Source organism: Camellia sinensis, chromosome 3, assembly GCF_055761805.1.
Source record: "Camellia sinensis isolate YWXY chromosome 3, ASM5576180v1, whole genome shotgun sequence".
Classification (NCBI taxonomy): domain Eukaryota; kingdom Viridiplantae; phylum Streptophyta; class Magnoliopsida; order Ericales; family Theaceae; genus Camellia; species Camellia sinensis.
This window is the reverse complement of record NC_138963.1, coordinates 172,033,001-172,056,700: the sequence shown is the minus strand read 5'-3', so window position 1 is coordinate 172,056,700 and position 23,700 is coordinate 172,033,001. Positions and strand designations below refer to the sequence as shown.

Genomic DNA, 23,700 nt, shown 5'->3' with positions numbered 1-23,700 from the left:
GTATGCATAAAAATAAAACGTAAAGCAAAAGACAACTTGATAAAGAAGAAAGATTCCTATAAAACTAAGAGTCTTCAAGGTCAATAGCTTCAACTTGTTCCCCTTCATCATTGAATATCACAAGACCTTAGCTAAAGCCAAAAAACCATTCTTAAATAAAAATTTCAGCAAATATACTTTTTTAAGTCATCAATGATAGCCTAGGAAGCACGGATACGAATATGGTGATATGGGGATGTGGATATGGCGATATGTCAAAATTTAAAAAAGTACGATACGGGTACAGCGGGGATACATTCATAATTTTTTTTTTTATATAATTTTAATCATGTAATATGCATGAAAATAAAACTTAAAGTAAATTAATAAATAAGGAGATGGATTCCTATTAACCTAAAAGTGCTTAAACATCCATAAAACATCCAAAACTAAAAGCAAAAGCAAATGCAAATGCAAATTGAACATCATCCTTACATGCCAACACCAAAAAAAGAATGAGAGCAGAGAGAAGAAACGTGAGAGTGAAAAAGCGAGAGAAAAGTGAGAGAGACAACAAGGATACATCAATTTGACAAATTCTATTACTTTAACTCTCACTATATTCCTCTTATCAAAGAACTAAACAAAATATTATAAGTAATATATAACTTCGAGTATCCGATACTTCAAAATTAATAAAAAATTAATTAAGAAGTATCTGATACTTTTAAGAAGTATCCGATACGTATCCGCGAGTATCTGAGGAGTATCGGTATCCGATAAGTATCCGATACGGATACGTCACCCTTTTTGAAGTATCCGTGCTTCATAGCTACATCAATAATACACATATATATAGGATGAATCAAAATCATATCCACAATTACAGGATTGAATCATACACATAATTTAAGTCACAGAGGTAAAAAAAATCAATCAGCAATAATGCAACCATAAATCACAGAATTCTATCTTCAATGTGATTTTATCTACAACATTTATATATACACAAATTTTGTTAAGTTAATTAAGAATATATATTATTCAAAAAAAGAAGGAAAAGAAAGATCCTCAACAAGGGAAACATGACCAAGGAAAAAGACTTACTTACAACCCGAGAAATCATTTTGATTAATATGCACGAATGGTGGCAATCCTTCTGGTAGTTGAACCTTGAAAAAGATACAATCATGTTACCTGATTTGCTCTAATAATTTCTCGTAATATCTATCAACAAGAGAAATGCAAAGGCAATAATAAAGCCACCCTCTAGGATTTGGAGCTTAAAGATAATGAAAAATAGCATTAACAGATACATGTTATTGAAGGCATGAAGCATTACTTAAAACCATACAGGCGTCTAAAGAAGATCAAGTAAAAACATGTTCAAGGACCTTAAAGAAAGGAACTTCCATGATATCCATCAAAAAATTCAAAGTAAAAACAAAAAATCCAAAACATAAATGAATAAAGCAAAATCATTGTTAACATTGATAGTGGATTCATTTCATTTGTAGAAAGTTTTTCTCATTAATAGGTCATGCATTAATATCAAAAACATATCTCATACATGTGTTCTGCATTCTCACACTTTTGTTGACAGATGCTTCTTAATTATGCTGCATGAATGCCTGTATGTATTGATATACAAGGATGATCTCAATAATTTACTCACATTTTTATGAAGTTTTTTTTCCTTCTAATTAATAGGTCATGCATTACTATCAAAAAAACATCTCATGCATTGAGCTTTGCATTCTACAACTTTTTGTTGACAGATGTTTCTTAAATCTGCAAAATGTAGTCTGAATTGATATACAAGGATAACCTCATTAGTTTACTCAATAAGGAGCAATCTATTGCATAGGCATCTCAGGTCAGATTAAGAAGCTCATCTTTGCTGTGCTAGTCCAATTTTCATGCTTTAAATTGTTGCATAATCAACCTCAGCTAATTAAATTACAACTTTTGCTTAAATAAGAAATAAATAACATCATTTAAAACAATAAGTTATACGTATGTTAATAAATATGTAGTTTATATAATAACCTTTTCAATTAAAACAAATTACAGCAAAATGAAAAGGCAAAATATTAATCATGGATCAAAGCAATATTTTTATTTTTTTACCCTTCATTGCTCCAAATTAAAGTTTTCCTACAAATTAACAATTGAACATCAAGGGCAAGCAAATCATAATACAAATAATAACCCGAAATTAATTTATTATAATTGTGACATCGCAAATACTGAATATAAAGTAGTCAAAAAAGGAAAATCATTGCGATCACAAACATGATCAAATAATCCTACATCAGCGATACATTAATCATAAAATGCCCGTCGAAATGAAAATTAAACACAAATACTCCTATGAATCAAAGCAATCTTTTTTCCCCCTTTATTGCTACAAATTAAAGTTTTCCTACAAGTTTACAAATTGAACATCAAGGGCAAGCAAATCGTAATACAAGTAGGAACCTTAAATTAATTGATTATAATCGTGACACGCAAATACTGAATATAAAGTAGGCAGAAAACGAAAATCACAATGATCGCAAACAGGATCAAATAATGGCAGCAAAACAAGAAACTCTTACCGAAGACAACAAATAGGCGAACATATGTAGCAAACAAGAAACTCTCATATTTGATACTTGAATTTGGAAATCTTCCAGATTTAGACAATAAGGAAAATAGTGGCTCAAGTGCTAGCCTATTCGCGCATATAGTAGTGACGGAGGGATTGGTAGGCGCCACGGGGTCGAATCCTCAAACCCTAGCCTCCAAATCTTTAAACCTTAGCAGGTTTGAGAGCTCTAAGCTTAGATCTATGTTCTTCTTTGGCTACTTGAAGACAAGTCTGCTATGGTGAATCGACAAAGACGAAGATGAAGACGAAGAGGGAAGAGCAGGATTAGAAGAGGAAGGAGAGAGAGAGAGAGAGAGAGAGTCTATCTCGCGATAGTGTTGTGCGTGTGTGAAAGAGAAGAGAGTGAGTTTGACCAGGTAAACCCTAAGCCCCTGTGATTAGGATAAGTGTGGGTCCCATTTAATGTATTGTTTGTTTACAGGGTTGAGGAAGGGACTAAAAAGTCGAACGGCTTAAGATAGGCCTTGCAGATAGGATTCGGATGGGCCTCCAGGACTTGGTATTAAAAAAATAGTCTGGCGAACTAGAAATTTTTTTTTTTTATTTATTTTTATTTTATTTTTTGCATGTCGGGCATTTTTACATGAATATTAATGCTTAATTTTTTGAATTTTTTGTTAAGTAAAAATCATTATTTTATTTATTTTCTTTTTTCTGAAATTTTTTTTATTTTATTTTTATTTTTTTAAAATTTTTTACATGTTGGGTATTTTTTTAAAAACATTAATGTTTAATGTTTTTGTATTTGTTTTATTATTTTATATTTATTTTATATAAAAATAATTTAACAATTCCTACACTAACAACTATCATCAAAACAAACATAATTTTACTTAATCCCCTCACTAACAATCCCCTCACTATCAATCACATCCATTCTACCTCTGAAAACAAACGGGACCCAATGAGTTGGGTCCAAATAAATAAATAAAAAATTCAGACCTATTTATAAACTTTGTTCACCAATAAAAACTTAGGCCTTCTAGTGCTTTGTATCTAGTCAACAACTCTATTAAATTATTAATAACACGGGTTATTATATGGCTCATCATACGTTTCATCATATTTATACAAAAAATGTTGGGATAACTTTTTTTAGTTTTAATTCTCTCCCACACACACACATACATATATGTTATTAATGAAAAAAGTAGAGGCCATATTAAATAGTTGTTTTTTAAATGTATTTATATATGAAAAAAAAAAATTTAAATTATTTATAACATATATATATATTTAAAAAAAAAGGTTTATATAGATAAATTAAACATATTATCAATAAAAATAGGATAAGACAATTTTAGTCCTTAAAATATGCGTTCTTTGTCATTTTAGTCCCCTCAAGTTTCAATTTTGTCATTTTAGTCCTTAAAATTGTCAATTTAGTCCTATCTCTAATGTCTATTTACATTGGTAACCGGAAAAATATTTTATCCTTGGATAAAAGACAATTTTGGTTCCTAAAGTATCTATAAGTTTCTTGTCATTTTAGTCCCTCATGTTTTAAATTTTGTCATTTTGGTCCTCAAAATTGTCAATTTGAGCTAGGATTAAATTGGCTGAAATTGACAACTTTGAGGACCAAAATGACAAAATAAAAAACAATGCATACTTTAGAGAATAAAACTGTCTTTTATCCATAAAAATAATATATAAGCGCTCCCAACCAACAACTCTTCTTCAATGCACATAAGTTGGCCCGGACACCCGGTCATCATAAAAAAAACTACAACTCTTCTAAGTGGCCACGCTCCCGCTCCCGCTCCCGTTTTATGCCACTAAACTCTTTCCAATCAAAGTAATTTTCAATACTATCTACCCAATCTCAAAAAGCTTTTGGTTCCATATCGCCGTCAGAAAGCATAGTTACTTAACATGCTTTCAAGAAAAACCAGTTTACATGCTAAGCTTTCACATAGTTTGGGAAGTAAGTTGAAATGGCCTCTCATTTTTTGAGGTTAAAAGAAGGTATTAATTGTAACAAGATGACGAAAGGCACACGTCCTTTAGAACTCCATTTGGTAAATAGCTACAGTGCTATACAATGATGCCATTCGGTCTAATTAGGGTGTGTAATATCATAATCTTGTACACTAAATATAATTTTTCGCTTGAATTGTTGGGTTTTTCGGGTGTACCTTATCTCCTTGTCTGTTTCTTTTTCAAGACACCATAAATTTTACCCTTAGTATGATATATTTATGAAAATTGTCCCTTTTTTTTATTGTTATCAATTAGTAAGAGATTAATTACAAATATAGGAAACATTACATCAACTGGACAATTAAAGTCCACCACTAAATAGTCACCACGCCCAACAACCACCACCACAAGAAATAGCTCAAATTTGGGAAGAAATAAACTACATACAATTCCCATAATGGGGGAGAAATAAACACCACATGAAACTCCTCTCCATAGGTATTGAACTTGCAACCTCACACCACAAAGTGGTGCTACACAACCTGTTAAAATTTACCATCACCTACCACCAATTTACCATCACCTACCACCACCTACTCCTCACCTACTCCTCACCTACTACACTCACCCTCTCCTATATAATGAGCCACTCACCATTTGTAATATACACAACACAATACATCAATCAATAATACATAAAATATTACATGGTATCAGAGCAGGTTTAGAACCTAATATTTTTGCTTCACCGACGGGCGGTAACTTCGCCTTGGCTGCCCGCCGGACCTCAACCTAGTCCGCTAAAATTCTCTACACATACCTTGACTCCGCTGCCATCTTGGTCACCTTCAAGATCAGAGCATCATCACCATCATCCATCTTGGTCACCTACACCAAACCCACACTCTCTCTTTCAGAACCCAACACTAGCCATGGGATGCAATGGGCAGTGTGCCATGCTCTTTGTCATTATAGCGGGTGGATATTTGGGTTTCAAGACTGGATGGGTTGGCTACGAACTTCCTGTTGGGTATTTCCCTTTTGAGGTCGATGGGATGCTTGCTGGGGCTGCAACAGTCTTCTTTGCATACATTGGTTTCGATTCAGTGGCCAGTACTGCAGAGGAGGTGAAGAATCCTCAACGAGATTTGCCCTTGGGTATAGCAGCTGCACTATCTATATGTTGTATGTTGTATATGCTGGTTTCCGTGGTCATTGTTGGTCTAGTACCCTATTATGCAATGGATCCTGATACTCCCATTTCTTCTGCATTTGCTAGCACATGTGGGATGCAAAGAACATGATGTGTGCTGCTGACCCACACCACCCACCTTTCTTTTTATTATTTTATTTCATCTTTCAATTCACGCTTTACACAACACCTCCTGAGCATCTCTCTCTAATTTTTCAAACCCATTTTCCTTTTCTTCTTTTATTTCTTTCTTCTTTCTCTTCATCCAACTATCCACCAACTTTTGTCCCCCTCTTTTCCTTTCTTTTATTTTATTTAAACACAATGCCTCTCACATGTTTTCATCCACCGCCCACATCTCTCACTTTCTTTAATATATTTTTTTTTTTTTATAATATATTTTTGCCTATCCCTACTTTTATTTTATTTTATTTTATTTTATTCTATCTTTTGTATAATAATGAAACATTGATAAAAAAAAAAAAAAAAAAACATTCACAACCATCTCGGTTTTCATTTCACAAACTTATCATTTTTGTTATGACGGGATCAACCCCGATCACAATTTTACAAAAAAAAAAAAAAAAAAAAAAACAACACAACAAAAACAACAAATACAAACACACAACAACACCCCCAGTGGGATTTTTCTTCTCTACTCCGTCGCCGGTCTTTTCTTCTTGCCTCCGTCTTGGGCGGCCCTTGCCGGTGTTGCCTCCGTGTTTCCCACTCCACTGGGCACGATCACTCCTCCCTGCTCCTCCACTACAGCATATGGTGGACCTCCAAATCGGAACATCACAATGACCTTCCGCTTCAGCTCCTTATTTTCTGCTTTCAGCACACTTATCTCTGCTCGCGCATCCTTATACATGCGTTGGAGCAGAGCCAGTTGGGCGTTTAAATGCTGCACCTCATTTGTCCTACTCTGCAGCCGGTTCGACAAGTTTGTGACCGCCGTCATGGTTTCCACACATGACTTCAAAGTATACTGATTGGCCTCCACATCTGACTGCACTGCCATTCTTTGCTCCACAGACCGCATCGGAAAGTTCAACGGAGCAAACTCCGGGGCGCTTGGTTGAGGTTCCAGTGCCACCGCACCAGTTATCTCTCTTGTTGACTCATTGAGGTCGGGAAAGAGAGTGAGTAGACCACGGGATGAAGATGCCGTATTCTGGGTAGCTGAACGGGAAGAAGAGGCCATTGTTCAGATGTTTCAGAGAAGGGTTGGATACAAAGTCTTTACCGAGTGTTTCAAAATGACAATGTTCAGAGAGTTTCAGACTGGTTTCCACAGCCTCCGCATTGGTTTATATCGACACTGACGAAGAGGCCGACACATGCACTGTCGATCACGTGCATCGCCGCGTGTCTGGCGCGCCTTTTGATGGCTCGTCTTTTGATGAATTGGGCACGCCTTTTGATGGCACGCCTTTTGACAGATTGGGCACACCTTTTGAGGGTGCCACTTTTACAACGGTCCGACATGACCCCATAAACTGTCCCGACATTGATTCCGGTTAGCTCCTTTATGGGTCCGACAAGACTCTGTAAACTGTCCCAACATTGATTCCGGTTAGTTTCTACAAGGGTCCGACAAGACTCTGTAAACTGTCCCGACATTGATTCCGGTTAGTTTCTACAAGGGTCCAGCAAGACTCTGTAAACTGTCACAACAACTGTCACAACAGTGTCTGCTACAACGGTCCGACATGACCCCATAAACTGTCTTCTACATCGGTCTGACACCGCCATCCAGTGTCCTCTACACCGTTATGACACCACCATACAGTGTCCTCTACATGGTTATGACACCCCCATACAGTGTCCTCTACAACGTTATGACACCGCCATCCAGTGTCTTCACCAATGGTCTGACACGACCATACAGTGTCTCTTATCCTCTTTTATTTTTATGTATTTTCTTGTTTTGTTACTCTCTCCAAACTCAAGTTGGTTAGTTTCTATCCTCCTTGAGTTTGCGGGGGGCTGTTAAAATTTACCATCACCTACCACCAATTTACCATCACCTACCATCACCTACTCCTCACCTACTCCTCACCTACTACGCTCACCCTCTCCTATATAATGAGCCACTCACCATTTGTAATATACACAACACAATACATCAATCAATAATACATAAAATATTACACAACCATTAGCCAAAGGCCCTGGTTGAACATTGTCTAATTGAAGATAAAAATTGGTGACCTAAATATTTTTATTGGATAAATTTCTATTTCTCCACTTGTAGTTTGAAGTGGACACATGTATGGTTATACTTTAATCGATATATTTTATATCTTGCATTTAGACGGTAATGTGCCTTTTTGCGTGTCTTATGCATTTTAGTTATCTTGTTGGTAGATCTTAAATTGAATATCATATGAAGGCCTGTTGGGCTTATGCAGGAAACTATAAGGCCATGATTCTCTATTGTTGTGGTGTTATTTGTATTTTCATAGATCGGCTTATAAGTTTTGTGGTACTTATTCTTTATTATTTTAGTTTAGGGTTTACAAGCATAGATTCTCAATCAAGAGACCAAGGAGGGGGTTGAGAGGGGGCATTTTCCCTTTGAGGAGAAAACCCTTATAAGCACTTAAAATAAGGAACAATTTTCATTTAAAACTTTTTGGTGAACAAAAAAAGCCTCATAAATGTCTTGACACACTAGGATTCCAGATCATCATTGAGTTGTTGAATTCTCCAAGAAAGTAAGATTTGTTGGGTATAAACCTAAGAAACATAGATACTTCTAAGAAGGTGGCGTGTCCGTGTCTTGTCTGTGTCGGTCACCGACACGTGTTGGATAATTCCCGACATTTGTCCGACACTTGACATTTGTCCAACCCTCATCAAAATGTTTCCTTTTTTTTTTTTTATAAAAAAAAAATAGATCCGGACACTTGGAGGACACAAACATATATTGCTTAAACACACGTATCCATTGATTAGATACATGAAATTAATTATTAGTTTAAACAAAATAACTTATCTAATAATAAAAGAAAAACAATATAAATTTATAAAAATTTGTGTTATTATTAAATTTTTTTATTATTTTTGAATGATATATTCATATATATACCATATAATAAATATATAAAATTATATATTTTGTACATGTCTCCCACCTGAGTTTTCCATTTTTTGAAAATTGGTGTGTTGACGTGTCCGTGTTGTGTCCGTACAATTTAGGCATAAACCCATTTCAACAAAAACTCTTCAGTGAACAAGAAAAGCCTTATAAATGTCATGACATGCTGGGCCAATTGTAATTTTGCTTACAAAGAGGGTTTTTTTTTTTTTTGGGGGGGGGGGGGGGGGGGTGGTGTTTAAAACGATTCTCCAGATCATCACTGAGCTGTCGAATACTTGGAAGAAAGTAAGATTTAAAGGGTAAAACGCATTACAACAAAAACTCTCCGTTGATATTAAACTTAAAGGTTAGATCTTTTTTGCATTCATGACAATTGGTTCCTAGGGTTACATGCATTGAAGAAAAACAAGAGGCAAGGAAAAATGGAAGGATGTAAAAGGCATATTTGCTTGATCAAATAGCAAAGAAAGCAGGAAAAATAAAAATTGGAAACTTAATCAAGGAAGAATTGGTTAATCACAAATCTTTGTCTTGCAAAAGATCAAATTGTAATCAGTCCCGTGGCCAAAAGGCTAATCGAAGCAATGTTCAAGTATGTGTCATTCGATTTATAATGCCAAAGAATCAGGTTCATTATAAAATTTAGATAAATCTTGTTCATTGGAGAATTTGTGCTTAATTTTCATTTCAATGGGCATTTTATGATTAATGTATCACTGGTGTAGGATTATTTGATCCTATTTGTGATTGCAGTGATTTTCCTTTTTTGACTACTATAAATTCAATATCAGCAATGTCACAATTATAATCAATTAATTTAAGGTTCCTATTTGTATTATGATTTGCTTGCCCTTGATGTTCAATTTGTTTACTTGTAGGAAAACTTTAATTTGGAGCAATAAAGGGGTTAATATTTTGCCTTTTCATTTTGCTGTAGTTTGTTTTAATTGAAAAGGTAATTATATAAACTACAACTTTATTAACTTACTTATAGTGTCAAATGATGTTAATTATTTCCAATTTAAGCAAAAGTTGTAATTTAATTACTTGAGGTTAATTAGGTGAGGGTGATTATACAACAGTTAAAAGCATGAAAATTGGACTAGCACAGCAAAGATGAGCTTCTTAATCTGACTTGAGATGTCTATGCAACTTATTACTTTCTTCCCTAGATTGCTCCTTATTGAGTAAACTATTGAGGTTATTGTTGTATAACAATTCAGACAAGCATGCTTGCTGCAGTTTTAAGAAACATCTATCAACAAAAAGTTAAAGAATGCAGAACTCAATACATGAGATTTTTTTTTATTGTAATGCATGACCTATTAATCAGGGAGAAAAGAAAAAAAAAATAAAAATAACAATAAAAAAACTTCATAAAATGGTGAGAGTAAATTATTGGGATCATCCTTGTATATCAATACATACTGCCAATTGGTTCCTAGGGTTACATGCTGATGCAAACCATATAAATATGTGTATAGCATAATAATTATGGCTATCTTTGGTGAAGGGTTTTTTTTTTTGTCATTTTAAGGTGTTAAGCCTTAAGTATAAAACTGTGTGAGGATCTTTTTTGGGACTTTTGTGTATTTTTGTTGGATAAGTAATGTTTTGAGAGTGTTAGACATATATTTTATATTTTTGGGAGGTTTATTTGCAAGTTTTGAGTCAGCTTCTCGAAGAAGTCTCTTGACTTTCTATAAAAGGAGAGTGATATGTAGAGAAAGGGGATTTTTGCTGAAGAAAAATATAGATCTCAGCTCAGAGCTCTCAAACCAGCTAGGCTTTTAAATATTTGGAGGCTAGGGTTTGAGGATTCAACCCCGTAGCACCTACCAATCCCTCTATCGCTACTCTATAGGTGAAGAGGCTAGCAGTTAAGCCACTATTTTCCTTGTTGTCTAGATCTGGAATACTACCAAATTCAGGTATCTTCTGTAAGAGTTTCGTGTTTGTTGCATATGTTCGCCTATTTGCTGCCATCTGTAAGAGTTTCTTGTTTATGTTGCCCCTATTTGCATCAATTTGGTATCAGAGCAAATCCCTTCCTTGGGGTTGCTTGCCATTTGTGTTTAAAATATTTAAAGTTGCTATAAACATGGTTGCAAGAGGTGGAAGGGGTGGAAGAGGAAATCGTGGTCGTAGAGGTAGATACGTAATAGTTGAAATGGTTCAAGCACTGCAGGAACAAATTCAGAACCTTACACGGTTATGCAAGCAACTATGACCGAAACTGTAGGAATGAAAGTGAGCATGAATCTGATAGTGGTAGGGAGGTTGAGAAAGAATTAAATCAACCATCTGGAGGAGAAAGTGATAGTTCTAGTGATGGAAGGAGGCCAGATCAAGAGAGGCCTGTGCAACGCAATGAAATGCCTTAATTTTTCCTATATTACTTAAACTCTTGTGAAAATGTGATTGGTAACAACAATTTCAATAAAAAAAATGTGATTGGTAACAACAATTTCAATAAAAAAAAGGATTGTTAGCAACCATATTTTCAATACATTTCTTATTAACAAACTTCTACTCTAAATCTAACTACAAAACAAGGAAATTTAATGCTTTCAAAAAACGTGTTTAGCAACAAAGCTTTCACATAGTTTGGGAATAAAGTGTAAAAAGGCCCTTGTTTTTTAAAAATGTATATTTTTAAATGTATATTGGTTAACCAACCCCCTAATTACAACATTACAGTTTTGAATCCTGTGCTACCAGAAATTTTGTCAATGCATATGGAGAATCTAAAAGCCATAAGTGCAGGACAATGCAGTTATATACATATTTCCCATATAAAGTCAAACATTTGAAATAGAGGCAAGAGGATTGATGCTAACAAACATTTAATAAAGACCATAACAGTTCAATGAGTTTTGAAGAAAAACAATTATTGTAAACATAAATAAAATAAATAAATAAGGTTCAGTAGTTTACATCTATACTGAAAAGGCAGAACATACCATTGAAAGTCTTAACTCACTTCTCTAAGCAATTGTTGTATCGACAGTTAAAATCCAGTGTCCGGCATTATATTGAAAGTCCTCGAAATTAAAACCTACAAAATAGTCGGCAATTAAATGCATGTGTGACCCTAAAATATAATTAGTATAATCATACCATTATTGACCAACTTAAGTCTTAATCCAGCGTATTTCCTTTTTTCTGTAGAGCATCTCATTCTACCATATATATGCGCTTGGCCATGTGGTGGAGGTGTGAACGTAAGAATTCCACTGAAATTCAACAGTTACATCGAACTAGTAGTTCTCAATTCGACATAGTTCATATAGAATGCATAAGAACCCTAACCACTCCATTCTTCGTAACTGCTATCAGAGAAAATAAACTGTTAAAACCTACCATCACCTACTCCACCTACTACACCTACCACCACCTACTACCACCTACTACACACCTACCACTACCACATACTACCACCTACTCCACTACATCTCCTATATAAGGAGCCCCTCACCATTTGTAATAGATAACACAATATACATCAATCAATAATACAATCAATATCTATACAATTCTCTGTTTCTCTTTATACATTAAATTTCTACATGGTATCAGAGCAGGTTTAGAACCTAGTATTTTCGCTTCCCCGGCGGGTGGCAACCTCACCTTAGCCGCCCGTCGGACCTCAACCTATTCCGCTGTCATCTCTATCAATACATATAGCTTCCAGTTCGCCGCCACCAGAGGCGACTTCTCTACATACAAAGATCAACCATTCTCATCTCTCTCTAGCTGGGTCTCTCTCCACAGACACACAGTAGCCACACACACACACAACATGCATAAACTCTCTCTGAGATGAAGAGGGCAACCTCTCTCTCTCGGCAACTCTCTCTTCGGTTTCTCTCTACACCACCTTCTCAACCTTTTCTTTCTACTACAGTTTAGTTCAGTCTCTAAAGGGAGAGAAAAACACAGTTCTGGAAAAAAAAAAAAAAAAAAAATACATGGTATCATAGTACACGTAGAGAGAGAGAAACCCTAGGAAGGTCGACAATGGCGAGTTTGGAGGACATTCCTTCAGTAGATCTCATGACCGAGCTCTTGCGTCGCATGAAGTGTTCTACCAAACCAGACAAACGCCTCATTCTCGTCGGCCCACCTGGATCTGGAAAAGGTACCCAATCACCAATTATTAAGGATGAGTACTGCTTATGCCACTTGGCTACTGGTGATATGCTAAGGGCTGCTGTTGCTGCTAAAACTCCTCTTGGGATTATGGCCAAAGAGGCTATGGACAAGGGAGAACTTGTTTCCGATGACTTAGTTGTTGGGATAATCGATGAAGCTTTGAAAAAGCCTTCGTGTCAAAAGGGTTTCATCCTTGATGGATTTCCAAGGACTGTGGTCCAAGCACAGAAGCTTGATGAGATGCTTGAAAAACATGGGGCTTTTGGTGGTATGATCTTTGCCCTTGTCTACTGCACTGCTGGTATCTCAGGAGGACATATTAACCCAGCAGTGACCTTTGGATTGTTTCTGGCAAGGAAGCTGTCCCTAACAAGGGCTGTTTTCTACATAGTGATGCAGTGCCTTGGTGCCATATGTGGTGCTGGTGTTGTCAAGGGCTTCCAGCCATCTATCTATCAGGCAAATAATGGTGGGGCCAATTTTGTGGCACATGGTTAGAACCTTTTCAGAGGACCAATCTCGACTTTGAAGGCAGAGAGAGGAGCACTAAGGAAAGCACACCCATTCTTCTTTTATTTATTTAATCACACTCACCAAGTTTGTTTCACTCTCATTATCACATCCATACACACCGGTATCATGTTGTCTTCAACTTTCTTTTATTTATCATTTTAAAATACACCCTTATCATGTTGTTCCCCACCTTCTTTATTTTATATATATATATATATATATCTTTTTATTATATTCTATTACTCAAACTCTCCTCCATTTGATTTTAAAATCACTTATTTTTTATTTATTTTTCCCAAATCACTTTTCCTCCTTTTTAAATAACCCCACTTTATTTTGAAACAATCACACTGATATTTTTCATATAATCCATCTATAAATATTTTTTTATCTATTTTCTTTCTCCCTTGTTTTCTTTCATTTTATTTTTATTTTTTCAACACAACACTCCCAAAATACAAAAAAAATAAAAAATAAAAAATAAAAAATAAAAAAACAACATTTTACAAACTTGTCATTTCTTTATGCCGGGATCAACCCCGATCAGCATTTTACACCAAAAAAAAAAAAAAAACACACAAAACAACCACATCCACAGGCAGGATTTTTTCTTCTCTACTCTGCCGCCGGTCTCTTCCTCTTGCCTCCGTCCTGGACGGCCCTTGCCGGTGTTGCCTCCGTGTTTCCCACTCCACTGGGCACGATCACTACTCCCTGCTCCTCCACTGCAGCATATGGCGGACCTCCAAATCGGAACATAACGGTGGCCTTCCGCTTCAGCTCCTTGTTTTCCGCCTTTAGCACACTTATCTCTGTTCGCGCATCCTTATACATGCGTTGGAGCAGAGCCAGTTGGGCGTTTAACTGTTGCACCTCATTTGTCCTACTCTGAAGCCGGTGCGACAAGTTTGTGACCGCCGTCATGGTCTCCACACATGACTTCAAAGTATACTGATTGGCCTCAATATCAGTTTGCACCGCCATTTTTTGCTCCACAGACCGCATCGGAAAGTTCAACGGAGCAAAACCAGAGGTGTTTGGTTGAGGTTCACTGGCCACCGCACCAGTTATTTCTCTGGAAAGAGCGTAAGCAGACCACGGGAAGAGGAGGCCATGTTCTGGGTAGCTGGACGGGAAGAAGAGGCCATGCTTTTGGGTTGCTGAGTGTTTCAGCGAAGCAGCGATTTCCGACTGGTACTTTCAGAGAAGGATTGGTTACAGAGTGTTTACAGAGTATTTCAGAATGCAAATGTTCGGCGGTTTCAGACTGGTTTGCACAGCCTCCGCCTCAACCTTGGTTTAAATAGCCAGGGCCGATACGCGCATCGCGCGCCACTTGACGCCAGACGACAAAACGGGCGCGCAAGCCAAGGTAGTCACGCGCCTCGCCATCATGTCCGGCACACCTTTTTATGGATTGGGCACGCCTTTTGATGGCACGCCTTTTGACAGATTGGGCACACCTTTTGAGGGTGCGACTTTTTAGGGGTCCGACAAGACTCTGTAAACTGTCCCGACATTGATTCCGGTTAGCTCCTTCATGGGTCCGACAAGACTCTGTAAACTGTCCCGACATTGATTCCGGTTAGTTTCTACAAGGGTCCAGCAAGACTCCGTAAACTGTCACAACAACTGTCACAACATTGTCTGCTACAACGGTCCGACATGACCCCATAAACTGTCTTCTACATCGGTCCAACACGAGCCAGTGTCTTCTACATCGGTCTGCCATAACCATACAGTCTTCTACAACGGTCTGACACGACCATACAGTGTCTCCTATCCATTTTTTATTTTTCAGATTATTTTCTTGTTTTGTTACTCTCTCCAAACTCAAGTTGGTTAATTCCTATCCCCCTTGAGTTTGCGGGGGGCTGTTAAAACCTAGCATCACCTACTCCACCTACTACACCTACCACCACCTACTACACACCTACCACTACCACCTACTACCACCTACTCCACTACATCTCCTATATAAGGAGCCCCTCACCATTTGTAATAGATAACACAATATACATCAATCAATAATACAATCAATATCTATACAATTCTCTATTTCTCTTTATACATTAAATTTCTACATAAACATCTACATATCCATGTATACACAATCACGAACTAACAAAGATACTAAAAGGATCTTAACCTAGTAAATTACCAGGAAATCAACTCTGAAATATTAATTAATGATCTTCGCTGTAGCAGTTAAAACCCTAAAAAGAAAATGAGTAAAACCATACAATTGATCAAATTTTAAAACGATTTGGGTTGTTCTTCTTGCTACATTTGTAGATTAAACCAATTCATATAGATACGCATAGCACAACCCCACCTACAAACCATTGTTGTTTCTATGAATAAAATCACAGGCTCATGTAACTGTAACATGGATATCATGTCAATGGATACACACATAGTTTCTGTGAAGTGTAGGATCACTTTGAATCATGTAGTTGTTAATTCCAGAGCTTTACTACACAGAATCAAATGATGGTTTTATAAAATAATCATGTCAAAGAACAACGAAATTATTATACACCAATCTTTCGCTGATATATATATAGTGATAGGAAGTGATTAATCCTTTTAAAGTTCTAGCTAGTGATTATCAATCAACATAAAACATTGTGACTGGACTTGAAATTCAATGGCAATCGATTCAGATATATGAAATTCAAATAAATGAATTGGAAAAGAGCTCACTTCGAATAACTTTGGGCGGAATGCTGGGACTGGCTAGGGTTTGTGGTTTATGAGAGTGCTTTTGCTTTGCATGAGAGAGAGAGAGAGAGTGAGTTTTCGGTGAGCGGTGTTGGAGTGATCAGGCACTTGTCAAAAATTTGGGAGCGGAGGCAAATTTATGCTGGCACCTTTAGAGCAAATCTGTGATTCTCTACACCACGACGTCGTATTAATTCACTTTCCTTCCTTCGATATAATGCACGGGTTCAAGTTTATGAAGAAAGGTCGGGTATTGATGGTAACCGGGTCGGGTTTTCAAATTTTGCACAATAATTCTATGTTTTAAACTCAACTATTTTAATAATATAATTTTGTATTTTATCTTATTTTGGCAATTTTGACTTATCTATTTATATGCTTTACTCTACCTTATCAATGCTCTCACATACTTCTTTTATTAAAATCAAATTGGAATAAATATAATTGAGTCGGATAATTTTGTCATCTCTAAAGCTAGGACTTTGGCCCATTTAGGTTTTTTTATTTAAAAATTTAAATAATTAAACCAAAATGTAATTTATTGGGAAAATTAAGTTAAAGTGTGATTGCTATAAAAATTATTAGTAATCACCCTTTTTTGCTTGAATGCCATCACTTAGGGAAAAATGATATCGTTCAAGTGAAAAATTAAAGTGTGATTGCTACAAAAATTATTAGTAATCACCCTTTTTTGTTGATATTAAACTTAAAGGTTAGATCTTTTTCGCATCCATGACAATTGGTTCCTAGGGTTACATGCATTGAGCAAAAACACGAGGCAAGAAAAAATGGAAGGATATAGAAGGCATTTGCCTAATCGAATAGCAGAGAAAGCAAGAAAAATAAAAATTGGAAGCTTAATCAAGGAAGAATTGGCTAATCACAAATCTTTGTCTTGCAAAAGATCGAATTGTAATCAATCCCGTGGCCAAAAGGCTAATTGAAGCAATGTTCAAGTATGTGTCCTTCAATTTATAATGCCAAAGAATCAGTTTCATTATCAAATTTAGATACATCTTGTTCATTGGGGAATTTGTGTTTAATTTTCATTTCAACGGGCATTTTATGATTAATGTATCATTAGTGTAGGATTATTTGATCCTATTTGTGATTGCAGTGATTTTCCCTTTTGACTACTTTACATTCAATATTAGCAATGTCACAATTATAATCAATTAATTTAAGGTTCTTAACAATTGAACCCATGGTCACCACTTTGTGTATTATGCCAAAAGTTAGGTGTTTACTCAATCTATCCCTCCCAAACACACATTAATGTGTATTAATTGGGCGTTGTTTTTATGTAAGAGTTTCTTGTTTGTTGCATATGTTTGCTTATTTGCTGCCTTCTGTAAGAGTTTCTTGTTTTTGTTGCCCCTATTTGCATCAATTTGGTATCAGAGCAAATCCCTTCCTTGGGGTTGCTTGTCATTTGTGTTTAAAATATTTAAAGTTGCTAAAACCATGGCTGCAAGAAGTGGAAGGGGTGGAAGCGGTAGAAGAGGAAATCGTAGTTGTAGAGGTAGACGTAATAGTTGAAATTGTTCAAGCACTGCAGGAACAAATTCAGAACCTTACACGGTTATGCAAGCAACTATAACCGAAACTGTAGGAATGAAAGTGAGCATGAATTTGATCGTGGTAGGGAGGTTGAGAATGAATTAAATCAACCATCTAGAGGAGAAAGTGATAGTTCTAGTGATGGAAGGAGGCCAGATCAAGAGAGGCCCGTGCAACGCAATGAAAGGCCTCAATTTTTCCTATGTTACTCAAACTCTTGTGACAATGTGATTGGTAACAACAATTTCAATAAAAAAAAGGATTGTTAGCATCCATATTTTCAATACATTTCATATTAACAAACTTCTACTCTAAATCTAACTTCAAAACAAGGAAATTTAAAAGCATAATTGCTAAACATGCTTTCAAAAAACATGTTTAGCAACAAAGCTTTCACATAGTTTGGGAATAAAGTGTAAAAAAGCCCTTGTTTTTTAAAAATGTATATTGGTTAACCAACCCCCTAATTACAACATTACAGCTTTGGATCCTGTGCTACTAGAAATTTTGTCAATGCATATGGAGAATCGAAAAGCCATAAATGCAGGACAATGCAGTCATATACATATTTCCCTGATAAAGTCAAACATTTGACATAGAGGCAAGAGGATTGGTGCTAACAAACATTTTAATATAGACCATAACAGTTCAATGAGTGTTGAAGAAAACCCATTATTGCATACAGAAAGAAAATAGATAAATAAATAAGGTTCAGTAGTTTACATCTATACTGAAAAGGCAGAACATACCATTGAAAGTCTTAACTCACTTCTCTAAGCAATTGTTGTATCGACAGTTCAAAATAATGCTAAAATGCAGTGTCCAGCATTATATTGAATATCCTCCAAATTAAAACCTACAAAATAGTCACCAATTAAACGCCTGTGTGACCCAAAAATATAATTAGTATAATCATACCATTACTGACCAACTTAAGTCTTAATCCAGCCTATTTCCTTTTTTCCGTTGATCATCTCATTCTACCATATATGTGCGCTTGGCCATTTGGTCGAGGTGTGAAAGTAAGAATTCCACTGAAATTCAACAGTTACATTGAACTAGTAATTCTCAGTTCAACATCGTTCATATAGAATGCATAAGAACTCTAACCGCTCCATTCTTCCTAACTGCTATCAGAGAAAATAAACATCTACATATCCATGTATACACAACCACGTACTAACAAAGATACTAAAAGGATCTTAACTTGGTAAATTACCAGGAAATCAACTCTGAAATATTAATTAATGATCTTCACTGTAGGAGTTAAAACCCTAAAAAGAAAATGAGTAAAACTATACAATTGATCAAATTTTAAAACGATCTGGGTTGTTCTTCTTGTTACATTTGTGGATTAAACCAATTCATATAGATACGCATAGCACAACCCCACCTACAAACCATTATTCTTTCTATGAATAAAATCACAGGCTCATGTAACTATAACATGGATATCATGTCAATGGACACACACATAGTTTCTGTGAAGTGTAGGATCACTTTGAATCATGTGGTTGTTAATCCCAGAGCTTTACTACACAGAATCAAATGATGGTTTTATAAAATAATCATGTCAAAGAACAATGAAATTATTATACACCAATCTTTTGCTGGTATATATAGTGATAGGAAGTGATTAATCCTTTTAAAGTTGTAGCTAGCGATTATCAATCAACATCAAACATTGTGACTGGACTTGAAATTCAATGGCAATCTATTCAGATATATGAAATTCAAATAAATGAATTGAAGAAGAGCTCACTTTGAAACTCTGAGATGGAAGATTATACCAATGTATAACTTTGGGCGGAATGCTTGGACTGGCTAGGGTTTGTGGTTTATGAGAGTGCTTTTGCTTTGCATGAGAGAGAGAGAGAGAGAGAGTTTTCGGTGAGCGGTGTTGGAGTGATCAGGCACTTGTCAAAGATTTGGGAGCGGAGGCAAATTTATGCTGGCACCTTCAGAGCAAATCTGTGATTCTCTACGCCACGACGTCGTATTAATTCGATTTCCACCTAATGCACGGGTTCAAATTTATGAAGAAGGGGCCGGGTATGGATGTTAACCGGGTCGGGTTTCAGAATTTGCACGATAATTCTATGTTTTAAACTTAACTATTTTAATAATATAATTTTGTATTTTACTTTATTTTTGCAATTTTGACCTATCTATTTATATACTTTACCCTACTTTATCAATGCTTTCACATACTTCTTTTATTAAAATCAAATTGAAATAAATATAATCGAGTTGGATAATTTTGTCATCTCTAAAACTAGGACTTTGACCCATTTAGGTTTTTTTATTTAAAAATTTAAATAATTAGACCAAAATGTAATTTATTGGGAAAATTAAGTTAAAGTGTGATTGCTATAAAAATTATTAATAATCACCCTTTTTTGCTTGAATGCGGGGAAAAATGATATCGTTCAAGTGAAAAAAAAATACACTTTTTATGATAAATTAAGTTAAATTATGGTTTCATTATTTACTTTTACAATAAAAAATATATAATTCTTTTCTTTACAAAATGAAATACAAAAAATAAAATAAAAAAATAACAGATTTAAAATATATTTTCCAATAAATCAATTGCAATATACTTTTCTAGATACTATTCATTTGATGAGAATAAAAAAAAAAATTTGAAAATTCAAGTGGCTAAAACTGAAGCAACTATTTTCTAACTAACAAAAAATTAATAATAACAAAAACAAAAAATGTATCTATAAACAGGCCCTTAACATTTTGATTTTAGGCACAGAAAAAAAAAAAAAAAAAATCATCGCGCCAACTAAGAGCATAATTTTCATAGGAGAAATACTACGCTGTTGGATTCATTTTGTTAATATTTGGGAACATATGTAAGAGCATAATCATTGTTCATTCAACTTTGTTTGAACATAGGGGATTTGGACCATAATTTCAACTTTTAATTTTTTTTTTAACAAAAACTATAAAAATAAATATAATTTAAAAGATTATATTACTCAAAATTGTAATATCAAATCCACTTTTAACAAAATAATTATTAGGGTATTTGTCCAAATGTTTTTGTCGATTCCCTTCATTCCTTGTTTATTGTAATTTATAGTGACATAGGTGTTGTTTGGCATGAACGTTGGGTTGGTTTTTTAGCTAAATTAATCACGAAAAAATAAAATAGGTTAAAAAATTAATAAGACAAAATGTTATCTCCAAATCGTAAACATTTTACTTTTTCTCTTACAAAAGTTAAAAAAATCAATACAAACAAACTTTTTAACCGATGTTAAAATAACTAAAAAAATTAAAAAGCCAACCTAACTTTCCAAACGAAGCCATAATCCTTGTATTTGAGTCATATTTAGTTTCTTGTATAAATTAGTTGTCTCTATATTAACTATCTCTACCTTATTCTCTCCCCCTAACTCTTTCCTTGTATCATCGCTGTTTGACAATCCGTAAAAGTAGGTTGTGAATTCAAATTATGTTAGTCATAAGGTCTTGCTTTATTAAAGTAGAAAGAAAATTATAACCAAATTTTTTGAAATAGTTGATTTTTTTAGAAAATGTATGATGGAGCTGTGAGAATTAAAATAATTTTAATTCAGAAAGAAGAATATCTCCTGTCATCATATTCAAGCCTTTGAATCTTTATTCTTTAATGATCAAATCTTGAATGTATAAAAAACCCACTCACAGAACACTTTTACAGAACCATATGAGAAAAGTAAAAGGGACAGAGTTTCAAACCTATTCTATTCGCAAAATAACATCTATGTTTGATGGCTATCACAGACGTATATATAGATAGGCTTGGACCCATATCCAAGTGTAACTCCTTATAACTTCGCACCATCAGGAAAGTTGTATCACAGACATATATATAGATAGGCTTGGACCCATATCCAATGTAACTCCTTATAACTTCGCACCATCAGGAAAGTTGTAAAGTCCCATGAAACCACCATATGGGATAGTGAACGGACATTAGTTACCCATTAGTCATTAAACCAATTAAATATATATAATATAAATAAACAAATAAAACAAACATGTGGCATATGGGCCACTTTATGGATATTCTTACATTCTTCCACTTGGCACATATAACACACGTTGTTGACTATCGGGTAACTAACAAACTGATGATGGCCATTAAATAAAAATACCCAAACCTTAGAGGTATAATACACGAATCATGGCGGTTATACTCTATCAATTAAGTATTTCCTTCCATGTATTACATTGTATCATACTCTCAATTTTATGTGGTGTCATTCTTTATGAATAACTTCTAATAAGTTATTCTAGGTCCAATAATCCCTATGGATCAATAGTCCCAATGGACTGCATAGCTTCACAAATACTTTAGGTGCACAAAATGATGCTTTTCACTAAAAATAATCAAAATGTCATGACAAAACAAAATAAAACAGCAACTAGAAAAATTATTGAGCTAACCAATCAGTCTCATGCCCTCAACGTGTTTTGAAAATACCTTTACAGAAAGACCTTTGGTCATGAGATCTGCAATCATCATATCGGTACTAATATGCTCAATGCTGACTTATTGCTTCTTAACACGGTCTCGAATAGCAAGATACTTTATGTCAATATGCTTGCTTCGGCTACCACTTTTGTTGTTGTTAGAGAAGAAAACCGCAGCGAAATTATCATAGTAAACCTTTAATAGCCTAGAAATTGAATCCACAATTCGAAGCCCTGTGATAAAATACCTTAACCAAATAGCCTGTGAGGTTGCTTCAAAGCAGGCTATAAACTCTGCTTCCATTGTTGACGATGCAATTATCGTCTTTTTGGCGCTCTTCCCTGAAATAGCACCGCCTGCTAGCAGATAAACATATCCTAAAGTGGATTTTCTGGAATCTTGACAACCCGCAAAATCCGAGTCTGAATATCTAACCACCTCAAGACAGTCAACATGCTTTTAAGTAAGCATGTAGTTCTTGGTTCCCTTTAAGTACCTCATGATTTTCTTTGCAGCTTTCCAATGTTCCATTCCTGAATTACTTTGGTATCTTCCAAGCATCCCAACTGCAAATGCAATGTCAGGTCGTGTACAAACCAAAGCATGCATTAAACTGCCTACGGCAGACGCATTGGGAATGCTAACCATTTGTTCCTTTTCCAAATCATTCTTCGGACATTGACTTAAACTGAATTTGTCACCCTTTAAAAGGGGTGCTGCATTAGGAGTGCAATCACTCATCTTGAATTTCTCCAAAACTCTTTCAATTTAGGCTTTATGAGATAGTCCTATCTCTGTGAATCTTTATGTCAATGACATAAGAAGCTTCACCCATATCCTTCATTTCAAAATTGTGAGAAAGAAATTGTTTAGTATTATGCAACAATCTCAAATCATTAGATGCAAGTAAAATGTCATCCACATATAGAACCAGAAAAATATATTTGCTCCCACCAACCTTGAGGTATATACAGTTGTCCACAACATTCTTCGTAAAACCATATGAAGTAATAACATTGTGGAACTTTAAATACCACTGTTGGGAAGCTTGTTTTAGTTCATATATGGATTTCTTGAGCTTGCAAACTATGTGACTATCTTTATCAGAACAAAAACCTTCAGGTTGGTTCATGTATACTTCTTCCTCAAGATCTCCATTTAAAAATGTCGTTTTCACATCCATTTGTTGTAGCTCTAAATCAAAATGAGCTACTAATGCCATAATAATTTGAAATGAATCCTTCTTAGAAACCGGAGAAAATGTATTATGATAATCGATGCCTTCTCTTTGAGTGAAACCTTTAGCTACGAGTCTGGCTTTATATCGTTCGACATTGCCATTTGAGTCTTTCTTGGTCTTATAGACCCATTTACAGCCAATCACTTTAACTACTTTAGGCAACTCGACAATTTCCCAA

The 23,700-nt window shown here is 35.1% G+C and overlaps 1 protein-coding gene and 2 pseudogenes across 20 annotated transcripts in view; 1 reads left to right on the top strand and 2 right to left on the bottom strand.

Moving 5' to 3' along the window:
* LOC114293322 (histone-lysine N-methyltransferase ASHH1) overlaps positions 1-19,843 on the bottom strand; it is a 57,452-nt gene extending 37,609 nt beyond the window's left edge. For 3 of the 19 annotated variants that reach the window (XM_082921435.1, XM_082921452.1, XM_082921442.1), the window contains exons 1-5: positions 19,571-19,781; positions 18,737-18,842; positions 18,558-18,664; positions 11,820-11,914; positions 1,087-1,151 (exon numbers count right to left, since the gene is read on the bottom strand). In XM_082921435.1, coding sequence (XP_082777561.1) covers positions 1,087-1,151; positions 11,820-11,822 — 68 coding nt within the window. In that variant the 5' untranslated portion in view covers positions 11,823-11,914; positions 18,558-18,664; positions 18,737-18,842; positions 19,571-19,781. Of the gene's footprint in view, positions 1-1,086; positions 1,152-11,819; positions 11,915-11,976; positions 12,164-18,557; positions 18,665-18,736; positions 18,939-19,570 lie in introns of those variants that run through there. The other 16 variants (XM_082921450.1, XM_082921434.1, XM_082921451.1 and 13 more) reach the window with 9 other exon arrangements.
* Positions 12,352-13,763, top strand: LOC145822910 (adenylate kinase 4 pseudogene; annotated as a pseudogene). Its single transcript, XR_014364767.1, has one exon. The product of XR_014364767.1 is annotated as an adenylate kinase 4 pseudogene (transcript).
* Positions 19,844-22,360: 2,517 nt separating the features above from the next.
* LOC145822025 (secreted RxLR effector protein 161 pseudogene) lies at positions 22,361-23,023 on the bottom strand (annotated as a pseudogene).
* Between the last annotated feature and the right edge of the window lie 677 nt (positions 23,024-23,700).